The 19,173-nt window shown below is 37.9% G+C and overlaps 1 protein-coding gene across 1 annotated transcript; it reads left to right on the plus strand.

Moving 5' to 3' along the window:
• Nucleotides 1–1,493: 1,493 nt before the first annotated feature.
• Nucleotides 1,494–18,958, plus strand: LOC128607800 (solute carrier family 12 member 2-like). Its single transcript, XM_053624979.1, has 26 exons — nt 1,494–2,088; nt 3,569–3,691; nt 4,039–4,114; nt 4,197–4,292; nt 4,416–4,555; nt 4,682–4,792; nt 4,991–5,099; nt 5,259–5,386; nt 6,211–6,295; nt 6,382–6,533; nt 7,070–7,177; nt 7,748–7,871; nt 7,963–8,064; nt 8,328–8,483; nt 8,654–8,753; nt 8,860–8,971; nt 9,124–9,264; nt 9,604–9,710; nt 9,874–9,953; nt 10,094–10,234; nt 10,421–10,543; nt 10,725–10,836; nt 14,860–14,946; nt 15,035–15,170; nt 15,349–15,416; nt 18,081–18,958. Exons 1-26 carry the CDS (start codon nt 1,648–1,650, stop codon nt 18,214–18,216), a joined length of 3,294 nt encoding a protein of 1,097 aa, XP_053480954.1. The 5' UTR covers nt 1,494–1,647; the 3' UTR covers nt 18,217–18,958.
• The last annotated feature ends 215 nt before the right edge of the window (nt 18,959–19,173 follow it).

Genomic DNA, 19,173 nt, shown 5'->3' on the forward strand with positions numbered 1-19,173 from the left:
GTGGCCAAAACCATACAGCGGTTTAACAGGACAGGTTCCACTCAGAACAGGCCTCGCCATGGTCGACTAAAGAAGTTGAGTGCACGTGCTCAGCATCATATCCAGAGGTTGTCTTTGGGAAATAGACGTATGAGTGCTGCCAGCATTGCTGCAGAGGTTGAAGGGGTGGGGGGTCAGCCTGTCAGTGCTCAGACCATACGCCGCACACTGCATCAAATTAGTCTGCATGGCTGTCGTCCCAGAAGGACGCCTCTTCTAAAGATGATGCACAAGAAAGCCCGCAAACAGTTTGCTGAAGGCAAGCAGACTAAGGACATGGATTACTGGAACCATGTCCTGTGGTCCGATGAGACCAAGATAAACGTATTTGGTTCAGATGGTGTCAAGCATGTGTGGCGGCAACCAGGTGAGGAGTATAAAGACAAGTGTGTCTTGCCTACAGTCAATGGTGGTGGGAGTGTCATGGTCTGGGGCTGCATGAGTGCTGCCGGCACTGGGGAGCTACAGTTCATTGAGGGAACCATGAACGCCAACATGTACTGTGACATACTGAAGCAGAGCATGATCAGTATGCAGTATTCCAGCATGATAACGACACCAAACACACCTCCAAGACAACCACTGCCTTGCTAAAGAAGCTGAGGGTGAATGTGATGGACTGGCCGAGCATGTCTCCAGATCTAAACCCTATTGAGCATCTGTGGGGCATCCTTAAACAGAAGGTGGAGGAGCACAAGCTCTCTAACATCCACCAGCTCCGTGATGTTGTCATGGAGGAGTGGAAGAGGACTCCAGTGGCAACCTGTGAAGCTCTGGTGAACTCCATGCCCAAGAGGGTTAAGGGAGTGCTGGAAAATAATGGTGGCCACACAAAATATTGACACTTTGGGCCCAATTTGGACATTTTCACTTAGGGGTGTACTCACTTTTGTTGCCAGCGGTTTAGACCTTAATGGCTGTGTGTTGAGTTATTTTGAGGGGACAGCAAATTTACACTGTTATACAAGCTGTACACTCACTACTTTACATTGTAGCAAAGTGTCATTTCTTTAGTGTTGTCACATTAAAAGATATAATCAAATATTTACAAAAATGTGAGGGGTGTACTCACTTTTGTGAGATACTGTATATACATACATATATATCTATGAGTATATGTAATATAATATACATACACGTGTGTGTGTGTGTGTGTATACATACATACATATATATATGTATGTACATATATATATATATGTATATATATATATATATATATATATATATATATATATATATATATATATATATATATATAAATTATTTGATTAATCGGACATCTAGTTTTTGAAGAAAACCATTCAATACAGAATCCAGTACGGGTCATTTTGACCCCCTTTATGCATTTGTGAAGGTTTTTTAGGTTCATGCATTGTAGGGTTAAATATCAATTGTTTATGAATTACAATATGAACAATATGAATTGTTCACTTTGAAGTAATTTGGCCTCAGCTTGATGAGTCACGAGCTCATGAATTACGTCCTTCAGTGCGCGTGGATGCGCGCGCGAGTACACGCGCTCAACTGAATCCTCGCGTTTAGGTCATTCAGCAACAGAGTGCGCCAAGAGTAACCGTTAGTGCCATCTAAACAGGCTGTTTCCCCATGGCAGATCCACCATCATCACCTCCGTCAGGACAGAAACCTACTCTGAAGACCACTGGAACGACTCCGAGCCGGTTTCAGGTGGACCGCGTAGCAGAGGCGGCTGGTAAAGCAGCGGCGGGATCGGCTGGAAGCGGAGAGGAGGCCAAAGGTCGATTTCGCGTCGTGAACTTTTTGGACCCATCAGGCGCTCCTGCAGATGGAGCATCGGATGTGGCGTTTGATGGCGACACAGTGCGCAGCGAAGCCAGTCTGCAGTCCTCTACAGGGGGTCTTAGCCATTTTTCTGACACACACTCCAGTACATATTATCTGCGAACCTTCGGCCATAACACCATCGATGCCGTACCGAATATCGATTTCTACCGGCAAACGCAGGCGACTCTTGGAGAGAAGCTTATTCGGCCATCGCTATCCGAACTTCACGATGAGCTTGATAAAGTAAGAAATCTGACGACGTCAAAGTCTATAATTCACTTTTAATTACTCGCTTCTTATTTAATTTCTGGTGACTTGTAAAAAAATTAATAAATAAACAACTTAATAAATAAATAAATACTAAACAAACAGACTTTTAAAAAAAAGTAGACGACACATTACCATTAGTAATATCATGTATTTATTACTTCCTCTTGTTTCATTAGTTTCATGGTTTCAAGATAAAAGCTGCTGCTATACATCTTTCAATAATAACATAATTTCACAATATATAGCCTACCTAGTAAAATATGAGCATGAAGGAGAAATTATTAAAACTAGTTAGATGCTTGCTTTCTTATATTTTCATAATACTTTACATCTCTCCATTTGTTTATTATCATGCATGTTTGTTCCCAACTGAATGGGCTGTGTGATGTCAGAGATCTTACCCACACACTTGTCTTTAGACAATGGTCTTTCTTCCCAAGCCCACTCCATGCAGCACCATGGATGTTTGGTCAGAACACAGGAACCCATAACAATAACCTTATGTTTAACCAACGTCCATGTCAATGGCCTAGTGTCTCCTTGCTGTGGACAGCTGCAGTGCTCTCCTGGGGAGATAATGTGACTTGTTTAGGGTGGCATGTTATCACATGATCTGACTTGATGTGACATATTTTGCACAAGGTAAACACATACTGTTTAGTAAACAACACAAATGTAAAACACTTTTTTTGATGTAAGCTTTTCAGTGACTGGTATTTAACTGCACAATTGAGAAACTGGGTTACACAAGGCAGTGAGAACTGAAGGTCCTGTCATATACATTTTTCTACACTATTTTTATTTGATCTTCTTTCAAGTCAAAATGACAAAATTTAAGCTATAAAACTGCACTATTGTGCATGTGAATGACTGGATATAAATATCATTGTTGGCATATACAGGTTATCTTTTTTGTGGGTACACTGCAGTAAATTGTGTGGAATTTTAATGTGTTTCTAAATTCAAAATAATTACATAATTTCATATCAAATATAAACTGAATAAACCACATTTGTGGGGGCACGTTGGTTTAGTGGCTAGCACATTTGCCTCCCACCTCCAGGGTTAGGGGATCAATTCCTGCCCCACCCTGTGGGCATGGAACTTGTATGTTCTCCCTGTATTTCAGGGGTTTCCTCTGTGTACTCTGGATTCCTCCCCCAGTCCAAAGATGTGTTGTAGGCTGATTGGCAACTTTAAAAATTGTCAATAGTGTGTGAGTATGTGTGCGATTGTGTCCTGCAATGGGTTGGCATCCCGTTCAGGGTGTCCCCCACCTTGTGCCCTGAGTCCCCTGGAATAGGCTCCAGGCTCCCTGTGACCCTGTGTAGGATAAGCGTTACAGAAAATGGATGGATGGATGGATGCTTTTATTTTACGAGTGTTACACTAATTTGAAGAATGTTCAAACTATATGCCACTGGTGTTTAAAATTGCCTTTCTTTATCCACAGGAACTGTTTGAGGATGGCTTACCAAGTGGGGAAGAGCCAGCGGCTGCAGATGTGGCTGCGTTAAAGGATGTACCTGAGTCCAAAGGGGGCACAGTGAAGTTTGGCTGGATAAAGGGTGTCCTTGTTAGTATATTATATCTTGGGTGATTTGTAGTCCTAATATTCCAGTTTCAAAGATGAAGAGTAGGCCACAGAATAAACATAGCCAGCTAAAGTTACAAGTGAAGCAGAGTACATCCTGTTCAAGGGTCCGACAGTGGCTGTCTGGCAGTCCTTGAGGTTGAGCTCACAACTTTCTGGTCACTAGTGCACCTTACCTGCTGAGCTACCATTGACTTCAAGAGAGTCAGTGAACAATGAGAAGTAAATAAATACTAAAGAAGGAAAGCCGATAGGAAGGAAGGAAGATGTTTTACTCTCTTCTTTTTTTATACTTTAACACACATGTAATTTATCTGTCATCTGTACAGGTACGATGTATGCTGAACATCTGGGGAGTGATGCTCTTCATTCGTATGTCATGGATTGTTGGCCAAGCTGGCATTGGTAATTTTTTGAAAGACTCAAACTAACTATAAGGCTACAGAGTTCAGTGTGAAAAAAACATTGTTTTTTTCTTCTTCCCCAGCTCTGTCATGTGCTATCGTTCTAATAGCAGTTTTGGTGACTACTATCACAGGTCTTTCCACTTCAGCAATAGCCACCAATGGCTTTGTGCGAGGAGGTGAGAATAGTTTTGTCTCAGACATTTTGATACATGTACTGTTAGTGTGAAATATGTAAAAGATTCTATAAGATGTTAGAGCATTAACATGAACTGGAGTCCAGTAAATTATTGTATTTTCAGGTGGGGCATATTACTTGATATCTAGGAGTTTGGGTCCAGAGTTTGGTGGATCCATTGGCCTCATTTTTGCCTTTGCCAATGCTGTCGCTGTTGCCATGTATGTTGTGGGTTTTGCTGAAACTGTGGTAGAGCTCCTTGATGTAAGTATGCTAAAATATTTATGTAGACAAATGCAGTGTTTAGTAATTACACTGATTAATCTAGGGATGAATGCTATGATGAATGCATCTGTAATTATTTATTTATCGATTTATTCGGTATGGCAGAGTGTAGATGCTCTCATCACAGATGAGATCAATGACATCCGTATAGTTGGCACCCTTACCATCATCTTGCTGCTTGGCATATCTATGGCAGGAATGGAATGGGAGGCTAAGGTACTGATGAACATACTTCATGTTTTTAATGACATGATAAATCATGTCTACCACAAAACTGTATCTGAGCAGTCATGACATTCTGTTTTCATCCATCCATCAAATATCATTAAATATCAGTAATGCTGAATATCGACCCAAGTCTAGTAAGCACCTTTGGGATTTTAGTCATGAATTGATTGATGGCTATTTTCACAGGCCCAGATCGTGCTGTTGATCATTCTTGTGGCAGCAATTTTTAACTACTTCATCGGTTCATTCATCTCCATGGAATCAAAAGAGCCTAAAGGCTTCTTTGGTTATAATGGTTAGGACTATTTTAATTTGATTATAATTGGTAAAAAGTAAAATGGAGTGTATTTTCATGCTACTGTAAATAGAAGTGACTTTTAATTTATTTATCTTGTAGTGTAGAATGCAAAATATGACTAAAAGTCACCTAGGATTTTTTTTATATTCCTCACAGCTGCAATTATGATGGAGAACATGGGTCCAGATTTCAGAGAGGAGGAAACATTTTTCTCTGTTTTTGCCATCTTCTTCCCTGCTGCAACTGGCATATTAGCAGGAGCTAATATCTCAGGAGACCTAACAGTAAGCTTGGGTTTCATTTGATGTTATAGAACAATAGATATTAAAAAGTAAGAGGGAACCTATCAAATCACTTGCATCCTTGTATCTTCAGATGTTAAATACACAACAGTTATGTTCCCTAGTTGTTTTTGTAAAGTGATTTTTTTATTTATTAAGATGAAACAAATGCACATAAGAATTTATTCTACCATTGTTACTTAAAAAAAAAATCTGTAAAATTAGACAATGGATTTAGCTATGATTTTAAGAGACTGACCCAAAAAGATTTTGCCCCTTAATAAGGTTAATGCAAATACAATTTTATGTCTCACACACTGTTTATTCATTGGCATGTGAATATTATATTTATGTCAGAGTTATGGTTAGGGTTAGTTTTTGGATGAAAAAAGTCAAAACTTATAATCTTATATAAGGTCTCCTTGGCAAGACTACCAAAGTGTCTCTGATTAGTGATAATTGCAAACTAGTGACAAATCCCTGTACTGAATAGCTACAGGATTTGATTGAAAATTTCAAAGACACTGAAAGAAACATAGTTCTAGTGTGACTAAAATGTCACTAGAGCATAAGATCATTCTTTAGTGTCATTGGATCTTACAACAACCTGTTCTGATCATGTGTAGCATGTGTTTGCTTTTAAAGGATTCAACTATGAATAACAAAACAGGACAGATCAGCCAAATACAAACTAAGTTTGCAAAAGCATACATGCATACCATTGTAGACCAAGAATTAGTCAGGGTCTGCAATCGAGATAAAAATTAGAATTCTACCTCCACTGTGTGTAGTGTGATTTTTAACACAGAATTGTTGTGTTTCTTTAGGATCCACAGTCTGCCATTCCAAAAGGAACCTTACTGGCTATTCTCATTACTGGGATTGTTTATATTGCAATTGCTGTGTCTAATGGTAATAAATATTACGATATTTATGCTCCTAATCTCTATTGTTTATCTTTAAAAAATATTTTGACCATTGTTAATCTCTCTTTTGAGGTTCTTGCATTGTACGGGATGCAACAGGTGATGCCAATGACACCATCATAGGTTCTCTGGAGAATTGCACAGATGCAGCTTGTACACTTGGTTATGACTTCTCCATTTGCAAGGAAGGGGGCTGCAAGTATGGGTTACAGAATGATTTCCAGGTAGAACCATTTCAAGTCATATCCACCTGTCTACAGCACTTCTAGAAAAGACTAAATATCTTATTGGTCCTGAATATAATTAAATGATGAAATGAAAGCTTTCATCTGCAGAATGACAAAATGTGAACATTTGTGTGGGACCAAGCAAGGTTTTTGTTTAGTCACAATATTTCTTCTTCTTCTTCTTCGACTTTGCTTTATTGAGTCATATAAACAGAATGGAATAAATAATGGCTGTTATTTTTAGAGTCACAATCTGTTCATACAGATCTTCATTTTGGTTAGTAATAGCAATATTAAAGACTGGTGAATCATGTTTGTCTAGCACAAACTTTAAAAGCCACTTCCTGGCTTGATTTAAGTTTCATGGACAGTGTATGAGATGTGTATAGATGATATGTTGAGTTTCTCTTAGATTCCAACACATAAAAATTCAACACTGTTAGATATAGACTGTTTATAATTAGATCACAGTCAGAACCACTATGTTCATTTATTTAATAAATGTTTCTGTTACACTCTGTTGTATTGGTTAGGTTATGAGCTTGGTGTCTGTATTTGGACCACTTATCACTGCTGGAATCTTCTCTGCCACTCTTTCATCAGCTCTTGCATCTTTAGTCAGTGCTCCAAAAGTGTTTCAGGTGACATCATCATTCTTCGTGTATAAACATACACCTGCAAATGTACACACAACATTGTTTAGGGGCACTTTGCTAGACATTGTCCTGCCAAGTAAAGAGAGTTATTTATGTTAGTTATGGTTCATTCATATTAACAGGCAGGCGAATGACTAGATGGGTGGTATGTACTGGCAGTTGCAACCCTTGAAATAAGCCTTGCCTCCCCAACTTTGATTTTGCATCACATATTTCTCAGGTCCATCACTCCAATCCATGCAGATCAAGTAATAATAGCCCTTATAATTGTTGCCTTGTACATACAGCATTTTGACAAAATTTCTTGAATGTTAAAAACTATCGAGCAACCATGAAACTAATACAGTAATGGTAGTATGTGGACATTTATTTTGTGGCAAGGAACAAATTTGATTAGTTATGTCCCCTGCATAGTTAGAGGTGTCACCACATAGTATGCTTTTCCTAAGCTTTCAACCCAAGTTAAAAAAATTTGGACACACCCCAGCTAAGATGAAGGTTTGTCAAAATGTATTCTTCCTGATTTGATTTAATTATGGATTTGTGCCCTTGTAGGCTTTGTGTAAGGATAACATCTACCCAGGCTTACAGGTTTTTGCTAAAGGCTATGGCAAGAACAATGAACCTCTGCGTGGCTATGTCTTAACTTTCATCATTGGTCTAGCTTTTATACTAATTGGTAAGTTTATCAAACACATTGTTCTAAGTTTATTGATAATGGTTTATGATTGACTAAGTGATCTGACTGTTGTGTGTTACTGTTTCTTTAGCTGAGCTAAATGTTATTGCTCCCATCATTTCCAACTTTTTCTTGGCCTCTTATGCCTTGATCAATTTCTCTGTATTCCATGCATCGTTGGCTAACTCCCCAGGTGAGTGCAGTAAAACAAATTTGCTAGATGGATCTCTTCTTTAACTCCAAAGCAGCTGAAATAGCATAGCTGTTCCAGAACTAGTTTTGAGTTAATAATTAATAGTATGTGAAATATCTGATTGGGGTTTAAACACACATGAATAAATAGCGAAAAACATTGTTTTTTACACTACATCCATTTTCTCACTCATAATGTGCATCACTATTATTATGGTTGTGGCTGACTTTTGTGTTCTGTTACCCTTAACATAAACCAACCAGGATGGCGTCCAAGTTTTAAATACTACAATAAGTGGGTATCAATGGCGGGAGCTGTGCTGTGCTGTGTGGTTATGTTTGTAATCAACTGGTGGGCTGCCCTCCTTACCAATGTCATTGTTCTGGCACTCTACATTTATGTCAGCTACAAGAAACCAGGTATTCCACCTGCCTTTAGTGGGTATTATTAAGTCATTATACAGAAGCTATGAAATGTGTGCAATTTACTCTTTTACATATTTTATTGCCGAATTGGTTAAAATATTAATTTATGTATGCTAAAATGAGATAAAATAATCAGATATTTAGGGAGACTTTCTCTACTATAGATGTAAACTGGGGCTCATCCACACAAGCTCTCATGTACAACCAGGCACTGTCCCACAGTCTGCATCTCACTGGTGTAGAGGATCATATCAAAAACTTCAGGTGATCATATTCTGATATATGTTGAAGTCTGAATCCTGTGAGTGATCAACCAAAAAAGACTAGTAAAGAAACACCAGCAATCACATTTCCATAAATTTTCCCGTAGACCTCAATGTCTTGTAATGATTGGTGACCCAAATGCAAGACCAGCGCTACTTCATCTAGTACATGCTTTCACGAAAAACACTGGCCTGATGGTCTGTGGCCATGTTCGTATGGTAGGCACAAAAAACACAAACTTTTTTTTTTAGCTTTATAAATTTTGTTAATTGTTACTGTCAATGTTTTAATTTTTTTTTTTTTTAGATGAACTCATAGATACTCATACTCATATACTCATTGTTATTTCTTACTTTTTGTTTTTCTTAAGGCTGCCCGAAGGCCAAACCATAAGGAGATGATGAATGAGCAAGTGCGTTATCAACGTTGGCTTCTTAAGAAACGGATCAAGGCTTTTTATACTCCAGTGTTTGCTGAGGACCTCAGACAAGGAGCCCAATATCTATTACAAGTACACTTTCACATTGATTTGTTGGGTCCTGGTGAAATTAAAATGTTATTGCTGAACATCTCAGAATTTATCACTGTCTTCAGGTCCCCAGGCACTAAACAAAAATTCTGCTTACTCAAACTATTCCTATATACTGGGTAATTATAAAGCTCTTTATGAGTTGAGACAAGTATGTTAAAGCAAAAAGAAGACAAAAGTTTATAGTATACATTAAGGTCCATAGGACCGTGATTATGAAATGCTGCTTTTGTCTCAACAATTATCAATGATCTATCTATGTAACTTAATATAAAACATCAGTTAATCATGAATGTGATTCAAGTTTGATTCTATTCTAAGGCTTCTGGTTTGGGTCGTCTAAAGCCAAACACAATGATACTTGGATTTAAAAACAACTGGAGGGATGGTGAAATGAAAGATGTGGAATTATATGTCAACACAATTCAGTAAGTAATTTCAGGTATTCGATTTTAATCTGTTTTTAGTTTGTTTTGTTTTTGGAGTTTAGATAAAGTTTTTAATAGAAAATCAACATAATTTATTTCCTCTACAAATCCTTTGTCCATCAAATGTCTTCAAAATAATTGACATTTTCCTTATTTGCTTTAGTGATGCTTTTGACCTACAGTATGGTGTGGTCATCTTAAGACTGAAGGAGGGTTTAGACATTTCCCATATCCAAAGCCAAGGTGCATTATACTTGTGAACTTAACTAATAATATTATTAATATACACTAAATCATATTTGTCACTGCCAGTCTAAAGTGAGTATTTTATACCCATACACTTAACTTTTATTTAAACTTGGATTATTCTGACCTTCACATAGATGAATTTCTGGCTTCCACTGAGAAAGCTCCAGGGATGAAGGAGCTATTGGTGGCTATTAACATTGGAAAAGATACAGATGATTCCTTGAAACCATCATCTAAGACCACCAGTGGTCAAAGCAGTCCACTCATTATCAGAGGTCAACTGAAATTCTCTCTAAAAATACAGCAGAAACTGGTCTGATATATGGTAGTTTGATCTTTTTTAGACAGAAAATTCTCAGTTGCATTAAAGAGACATGCAGATGATCTTGAAGAACTTGTCTATGGCTAAATATCTGTTTTCTTTGTTGTGAAAATATTTAACTTTTATATTATGAATTTAGATTCCAAGAGTCCTCCGGTACAGCTTAGCACTGCAGATGAAAAGCTGCTGGCAGCTAGTCAGCAGTTCAAAAAGAAACAGTGCAAGGGCACCATCGATGTTTGGTGGTTGTTTGATGATGGAGGTAGGTTTAAGGAACAATAACTCTTAAGGAACATGTTAATGTATTGTTTTAGTTCAAACAATAGCTATGAATAGCTCAAGAGCTAAGTAAGAGCTAAATATTGCCCATAGTGTTCATTAAATTCTTTAATACTGCTTTCTTTATCTGGCATTGTTAATTTTTTCTTAACTTGCTATTTTAGGGCTGACATTGCTGATACCATATTTGCTAACTAACAAGAAAAAATGGAAGGATTGCAAGATTCGTGTCTTCATTGGTGGAAAGATAAACAGGATTGATCATGACCGCAGAGCGTAAGTTGCCATAAATGTGTAATAAGGAGCTATAGCTGTTGCAGTATTCTTAAGCTATTATGGAGTTAACTCCATGATTATTAGCACACTTCATAAATATAAGCAAATTTCCATCATTCATTCATCTTCAGTAACTGGTCAGGGTTGCAGTAGATCTGGAGCCTATCCTGGGAACACTGGGTGCAAAGGGCAGACATACCCTCAATAAGATGCTAGTCCTATAAGCAAAGTTGATTACACAATAAACATTACACACACTAATTCAAAATTATCCTGAAACAATAGAAGAATCAAATCTAATAAAATTATTTTTTATGTGAACTTCTCTCAACAATATATGTGGAATAATTTTTAATAGCCCTAAATAATTTTTATCATTAATGTAAACAAATTGTCTTGGAATATATATATATATATATATATATATATATATATATATATATATATATATATATATATATTTTAATATTACCCTCAGTGCCTGGGACCTCTGTTGGCACTGATCATACCCTATGTCCCGGGGGTATAAACATCAGGTTGTGTACATGTGCAGTACAATCTCTTCCATCACCACTGAAAAAAAACAAATTACTTTCAACCTAAAAGAAACAGGCTTTTATTGATATGATCTATAATCTATACATATACCATTAAGCACTGTCAGTTTTAAAACTGAAACTGTAAGGGATGCATGAACTCCTAGTCCCTACATTAAAACCATAAAGAAAACCTGTAGATTGTGGGCTGAGTGAAGACCCACCAGGGCAGTTTCCTTTAGAAAAAGTGGAAATTTGCCATGTGCAAGTCTCCTTGCCAAATTCCAATATTCTAGTCCTCGGCTATGTCTTGTCATGTTTGTTTTCTGTCCATTCTCATCAACACAAGTGATGTCAAGGTGTCCTGGTGGTTTTCCACTTAGTCCTACAATCACTGGTATAATTAAGTAATATTTCCTCCAAAATAGTGGAGACTGCATATCAATCTTATGAGGATGTGTCGATACCACTCTTTTTTGAGAAGGAGTCACTTAGTGTTGATATTGCTCCCTATTGAGGATGAGACTCACTAAAGTGCTGAAGATGAGAATAACTCAGAGTACTGACACTGTTTCTGATTGATGAGGAGAATCACTGATTCTCATATAAGTGATTATACTGTTTTGCACTGAGGATGTGAATCAGTCAAACTCACTACAGGACACTAGATGAGTTCAATAAAGCAATATTGGCAGTATAATCTGGTGAAGGTAGTTTGTGAGCTCCATGTTGGTGCTTCACAAATGTCCATCACTAACAATCTATGTAGTGCCACCATAGTGCCCACTGAATAGAACATAAAGGACTAAGGTGCCTCTTGACCTGCATTTACTGTAAGTATGCCTGTGCAGTCAGCCTATAAGGAACCCCTTTATAGTGCTCCCCAAAACATGCAACTAGTCAGTGACCTGCCAGCTAGCTGCTACACATAGCACCTGAGAGCCCTCACCGGACACAGGGCTGGCCTTGGCACATTATCATCTGCAAAAATTGACTGAATAATAGTTTTATTTGTCTATGCTAATACTTTTGGAATGCTTGGTTCAGCCACAGCATGACATGTTTGCATGCTGAGCACTAATGCATGCAGTTTACTAACTTTCCTGGGTGTACTGATGGCCAGCAAAAAGCTGTCTTAAATGAAAGCTACTTTATATCTGCATCTTCCATTTGTTCAAGTCCAGATCTCACACTGGGACCATTTTTCTGTGCGGAGGTCAGAGACATTCTGTGTCACTGAGATCTCGATGCAAAAACTGCAAAACATTGGTGACTGTCCAAGGGGTTCTTGCCCAGTGATTTACACCATAGTGAGAAAACATGTTTATTGAGACTTATAGAAACTTAGATGGAGAATACACACTCATAAGGGTGCCTCTAACCCTTCGCAAACATGCCAGTATGTAAAGGGTTGCACCCAGGTTGTCCTGCACTGCTATACCATAGTGAGCCACTCAGCTGAAAGAGTAGATCTGGTCAGAATAGTGGCAGGTAGAATCACAGATGGCCTATCAGTAACATTAACAACAAATAGCTCCATAGACTGTTCAGTGTTATTGAGAGTATCCGCAACACTGAATGCAATGCATAGTCTATTGGATATGCTGTAGTGTCCTCAGTAACAGTAGCAGTAGCAGAAATACATCCCTCGCCCAACTTAGGAAGGGATTTTTTTTTAATGTACCTTGGAGGTACATTTATTATTACATTTATTTCAAGGATGATGATATACTGGCATTTCAAAGTTAATATGCCTGTTTGTTTCTACTTCCCTTTATCCTTTAAACTTTAAAGTTTTCTCACATGTCAACTGGGAGGTGTCTGTCATTACAGTTTCTCCCTTTGCAGGGAGAACAACTTCATAGAACAGTCTCCAAAGGAGAAGTGACTCTTTTCATGATTGACATTTAGTCCTTCCACATGTGAAATAAGGAGATTTGGCTGGTTTTTCAATCACTGAGAGGACTTTCTGCACAACAGACAATCGTCCAGATAAAATTTGCATCTTTAAGATCAAATGGTCAGATGGCCAAATTTAGGTTTCTTAGAAATTTGCCATAGGGAAATGGAAAATAAACAGAATCAGTTTGCAAACGGTATTAATACCAGCTGTGAAATTATCTGTACATGAAAAAACAAAACCAAATTTTGATTATTTCAGAACTGATGCGAGAGAGACCAGTGATCTGTCGAGTCAAGAGTGACGATGCCTGATCTGAGTGTCACAGCCTGATCTGTCATAAAACTGTTTTAGTGTTCTGGGCTGTCACAGTGTCACCAGTGTGACTCCTGATGTATCCTGTGAAACTATCCATCTGAAATGCAACTTTGCAGCAATAGTATGCTGGCAAACCTGGGCGCCTGATTTGTGTTTACAAACCCAATGATTTACCACACAGAACTGCTATGATTATTGCTTAGAGTGCTGGCTATTGGATCATTGTATCTTTCTATGTACTGCATCTCCCATTTTGAGCATCATTTTATTACTTGGGCATTGCTCAAACTCCACTGGTGTCTGGCACAACAAAAAGCTCACCATTCTCCCCAGAAATACAAGAGTTTGTGAAAGTTAAAAAAACAAAACGATTTATTAAAACAAGGTTGCACAGTGGCTTAGTGGTTAGCACATTCGCCTCACACTGACAGGGTTGGGGGTTCGAGTCCTGCCACTGCCCTGTGTATGGGGAGTTTGTATGTGGGTACTCTGATTTCCACCCCCAGTCCAAAGACATGCATGGTAGACTGATTGGCATGTGCAAAGTGTTTGTAGGGAATGAATGAGTGTTTGAATGTGTATGTGATTGTGCCCTGCAATGGATTGGCACCTAAGGTGATGGCACAGATTTACCAATAATACAGTTAGTCTTATTAGCTAGAAACAAAGGAATAGGGTGCTATATTTAGCATCTTTCAATCCACTTCTTCAATTTCTCTACAAGACTAGAATGGAAAAGAGGGCAAATATGATACAGCAGGGATGTTTTATAGACTACATACTAGGAGTTCACTAGGTGACCATTTAAGATTGTTGTGGGTGCTAGGCAAGGAAACAAGCACACAAGAAATGTTCACTAGTTCTGATGAGAACTGCCCTGTGGAAACATGAAGCAGTCCTATATGAATTCATGTTATATTCATGTTTATAGCCATTTTTTCCTGCATTTTGATGAAGAGTGCCAATAATTATGAGATAAACTGTATATGCTCTAATAATATAGCATATAGCACATATATATACAGTAGAATATGGAAAAGGTTTACAAAAAGACTATTATTTATGTTTTAGAACAATCAGAATGTGGCTGATGATGATGATATGCCAATATGCTTTCCTATTTGTTTTAATACATTTTATTTAATAAATTGTATGTATATAAAAGCTGTTTGTTTGGTTTTTTTTACCAAGATATAGTTTAGAATATACCCTTTCTAGTTATTCCTGTAACAGGTTTGAGCAAGTAAATAACACTGATTCTGATTCCAGAATGGCTACATTACTGAGCAAGTTCAGGATTGACTTCTCTGACATTAATGTTCTTGGAGATATCAACATAAAGCCAAAGAAACACAAGTAAGCTGAGAATGATTTAGTGATGCAGAACAAACAGTTGTACTACTTGTAGCTGCCAGACTGTGGCCTAATGTCCCCTTCATTTCAGTAAAGAAAAATTTGAGGAGATGATTGAGCCATACAGACTGAAGGAGGATGATATGGAGCAGGAAGATGCTGAGAGGTTGAAGTCTGAGGAACCATGGAGGATTACTGATAATGAACTTGAATTGTACAAGGCCAAGGTGAGGCTGAATGATCAACATGTATTTTTTCTAGATTGTTCACTTAAATTCTGCTGTTATTGGTCATTATAATAATGAATAATGTATTATTAGTTCTTAAAATAATAATAATTATTAATAATATTATATTAACATACCTGTATCTCTGACAATCATACAATTTTTGTTTTTAAATTAGACAAATCGTCAAATAAGATTGAATGAACTGCTACAGGAGCACTCAAGCACAGCAAACCTCATTGTCATGTAAGTAGTTCTTCTTTATATATCTACGAGCATTTTTGTCAGTCTGTCTCTAAGTAGCTGTAGTGTATTTTTAAGATGTGGCCAAATTTGGAGTAACAGCCAGAAATTTACATAGTGCGTATTGCACAATGTAAAAGGAGCAGATTTGAAACAAGTCCCCCACTTATGATATTCTATTATAAAGATCATGTCATAAAATTACTGTTTATCATCTCCTTACCCGAATGAAGACACAATCTTTAAATACTCCCGTCAAAAATTATGTATGCACATCCTTACACATACTTACATTCTGAAAGTGTTGATTCTGAAAAAAGGATTGAGACATTACCAACAAAAATCAAATACCACTGTCATGCATATTCTTTATTTATTGGATAGACATGCAGTGCCCTCCACAAGTATTGGCACCCTTGGTAAATATGAGCAAAGAAGGTTGTGTAAATTTGTCTTTATTGTTTAGCCTTCTGATCTTTTGTTAAAAAAAATATCACAAAAATACTCTACACTCATGGATGTCAAACAATTGCAAACACAGCATAGGCTTATCCAAAAAAAAAAAAATTGTTAAATATACAGTATCTCACAAAAGTGAGTACACCTTCACATTTTTGTAAATATTTGATTATATATTTTAATGTGACAACACTGAAGAAATGACACTTTGCTGCAATGTAAAGTAGTGAGTGTACAGCTTGTATAACAGTGTAAATTTGCTGTCCCCTCAAAATAACTCAACACGCAGCCATTAATGTCTAAACCGCTGGCAACAAAAGTGAGTACACCCCTAAGTGAAAATGTCCAAATTGGGCCCAAAGTGTCAATATTTTGTGTGGCCACCATTATTTTCCAGCACTGCCTTAACCCTCTTGGGCATGGAGTTCACCAGAGCTTCACAGATTGCCACTGGAGTCCTCTTCCACTCCTCCATGACAACATCACGGAGCTGGTGGATAAGAGACCTTGTGCTCCTCCACCTTCCATTTGAGGATGCTCCACAGATGCTCAATAGGGTTTAGGTCAGGAGACATGCTTGGCTAGTCCATCACCTTCACCCTCAGCTTCTTTAGCAAGGCAAAACTTGTTATCTGAACGAAATAAGTTTATCTTGGTCTCATCAGACCATAGGACATGGTTCCAGTAATCCATGTCCTTAGTCTGCTTGTCTTCAGCAAACTGTTTGCAGACCAATTTGATGCAGTGTGTGGCGTATGGTCTGAGCACTGACAGGCTGACCCCCCACCCCTTCAACCTCTGCAGCAATGCTGGCAGTACTCATACGTCTGTTTCCCAAAGACAACCTCTGGATATGACGCTGAGCACATGCACTCAACTTCTTTGGTCGACCATGGCGAGGCCTGTTCTGAGTGGAACCTGTCCTGTTAAACCGCTGTATGGTCTTGGCCACCGTGCTGCAGCTCAGTGTCAGTGTCTCCATGGGCACAGCGACAGTTATTGGGTAGCCAATTTGTTTTCTTTTTTCTTCTCAATGGAATATTTGGGAACGGGAGGGGAGGATAGAAGAGAAAAGGTGATGTTCAGCAGACATGTTTGGTAGACGTGTTCAGCAGAAATGTTCAGCAGAAATGTCCAGCAGAAATGTTCAACAGAAATGTTTAGCAGAAATGTTTAGCAGAAATGTCCAGCAGAAATGTTCAGCAGAAATGTTCAGCAGAAATGTTCAACAGAAATGTTCAGCAGAAATGTTCAGAAGAAATTTTCAGCAGAAATGTTCAATAAAAATGAAACTGGAAAAAAAAGAAAAGAGTGAACACACGCAAAAAAAAAAAGATCAAATGGTTAAACAATAAAGACAATTTTCACAGCCTTCTTTGCTCATATTTACCAAGGCTGCCGATATTGAAGATAAAATTCACTGAAGATTGAAAATCATAAGCATATCAATGGCACAAGCCTTTGTTACTAGTTCTAAAATGACGTTTTGGAATTAGCAACAGAGGCTTGAGATGGGATACGTAATAAAAATTAGTTCCACACACCAGCATGTTAAGGACAAAAACCTGATGAATGTCTTGAAATAAAACATCTGACCAATGTCTTGAGGTGTGGTAACTCTACCACTGTGCCAGGTATCTCTGCTTGTGTCATTGATTTAAAGTAAAAATGGATGCATTCATCCATGCTGTACAGCATGGATGCTTAATCATGCATTTTGAAATCATGAGAAAAATAAGTTGTGCTCTAGAGAAAACTACTTGTTATATTGAAATAAAAAAAAACATGGCCTTTCTGGACTTCCATAGAAAACAAATGGTTATATACATTGCAGATAGGTCTGCACTGTCTGCATTTAATTTTCCGTTTTGACATAGCATATGTTTATAGAAATTGAGTTGATTTAATTCTAATTATTTGCATGTTCTCCCCATGCTATGGGGGCCTTCACTGGCCACCCCGACCTCCACCTTCCAGCCCAAAGACATATGTTGTAGGCTGATTGGCATTTCCAAATTGTACGTAGTGTGTGAATATGTGTTCAGTCGTGCCCTGTGATGGGTTGGCACCCCATCCAGGATGTCCCCCACCTTGCGCCCCAAGCAGCTTGGGATAGACTCCAGGCTCCCCTGTGACCCTCTGTAGGACAAGCAATATGGAAAATGGATGGATGGTTTATTCATGTGTACCCTTCTATTTTTTTCACAGGAGCATGCCACTTGCCAGGAAAGGAACAGTGTCTAGTGCCCTCTACATGTGCTGGCTGGAAACACTGTCTAATGGTCTTCCACCAATTCTGCTTGTAAGAGGAAACCATCAGAGTGTCCTTACTTTCTACTCATAAAATGCATGCCATTTTACTAGTACAAAGAGAGGACACATTACAATCAGTACAGCAATGTAGTATGATGCATGCTCACTAGGTCCAGTGTTGCAAAATCTTTATTCATTTTTACACAGAAAATGAGAAGCCAGTTTAACAAACCTATACGCCATATGAAGTGTTTTTCTTATTTTTTGTTTGGTGGCATATGAAGAGATTTTTGGTAAGAGCTGATCAGTAGCCTGTTTTGAAGCAATTGTAGGACCTAGACTGGCATTAGTAAACTACAACAGAAATGTTGTGCAACATTGCCAATGTTATGACACAGATTCAGTTTCAAACATAGAATATAGAAAATCATGAGTCTTTATACTCTCTCCAGGATGGTAAGTAGAATATAGCCTGCATTCATGTAATAACTCATTATATTCTATTGCTACATTAATGGTTTTCACACAATTCCTGATACCTACAATGTCATCTGACATTAAGCTGTCAGTTATAACAGATTTACCGATTTTGTCCTGCCTAGGCATAACAAATATGTAAATGGTGGCTTTCCAAGAAAGAGCACTGCTGAATGGATATTGTTTTGTATTTGCAACACTGAACTGATTAAATAATTGTGTTTATTTTAACAACATTAATGCCTTTGTGTGATGTTTCATTTGTGATTTTACTGTAGAATTTGAATGTGATATTTTACTTGTGACAGTGTAAAGAATTTAATCTGCAGTTAGTATTACAGTCTGACAGACCAAAGAAATATCTAGAAATAATCATGCCTTAACAGATACAGCACTCAATTTTGTGCCTGTGAAAGCTAAAAAAAAATGTGAAAGCTTCAATTAATGTTCACATCAAACATGAGAATGGGGGAAAATGTGATCTCAGTGACTTTGACCATAGCATGGATGCTGAACAATAAACAGTGAAATGAAATCTGGTGCGGTGGCCTAGGAGGTTACGTTTACTAGC

Source organism: Ictalurus furcatus, chromosome 5 (genome assembly GCF_023375685.1).
Source record: "Ictalurus furcatus strain D&B chromosome 5, Billie_1.0, whole genome shotgun sequence".
Classification (NCBI taxonomy): Eukaryota; Metazoa; Chordata; class Actinopteri; order Siluriformes; family Ictaluridae; genus Ictalurus; species Ictalurus furcatus.

Coding starts and splice junctions, on each gene's coding strand:
- LOC128607800 (XM_053624979.1), top strand. CDS start 1,648: ATGGCAGATCCACCATCATCACCTCCGTCAGGACAGAAACCTACTCTG. Junction 8,065..8,327: donor ATCGTTGGCTAACTCCCCAG/GTGAGTGCAGTA, acceptor TAAACCAACCAG/GATGGCGTCCAAGTTTTAAA. Junction 9,265..9,603: donor GAGCCCAATATCTATTACAA/GTACACTTTCAC, acceptor TTCTATTCTAAG/GCTTCTGGTTTGGGTCGTCT.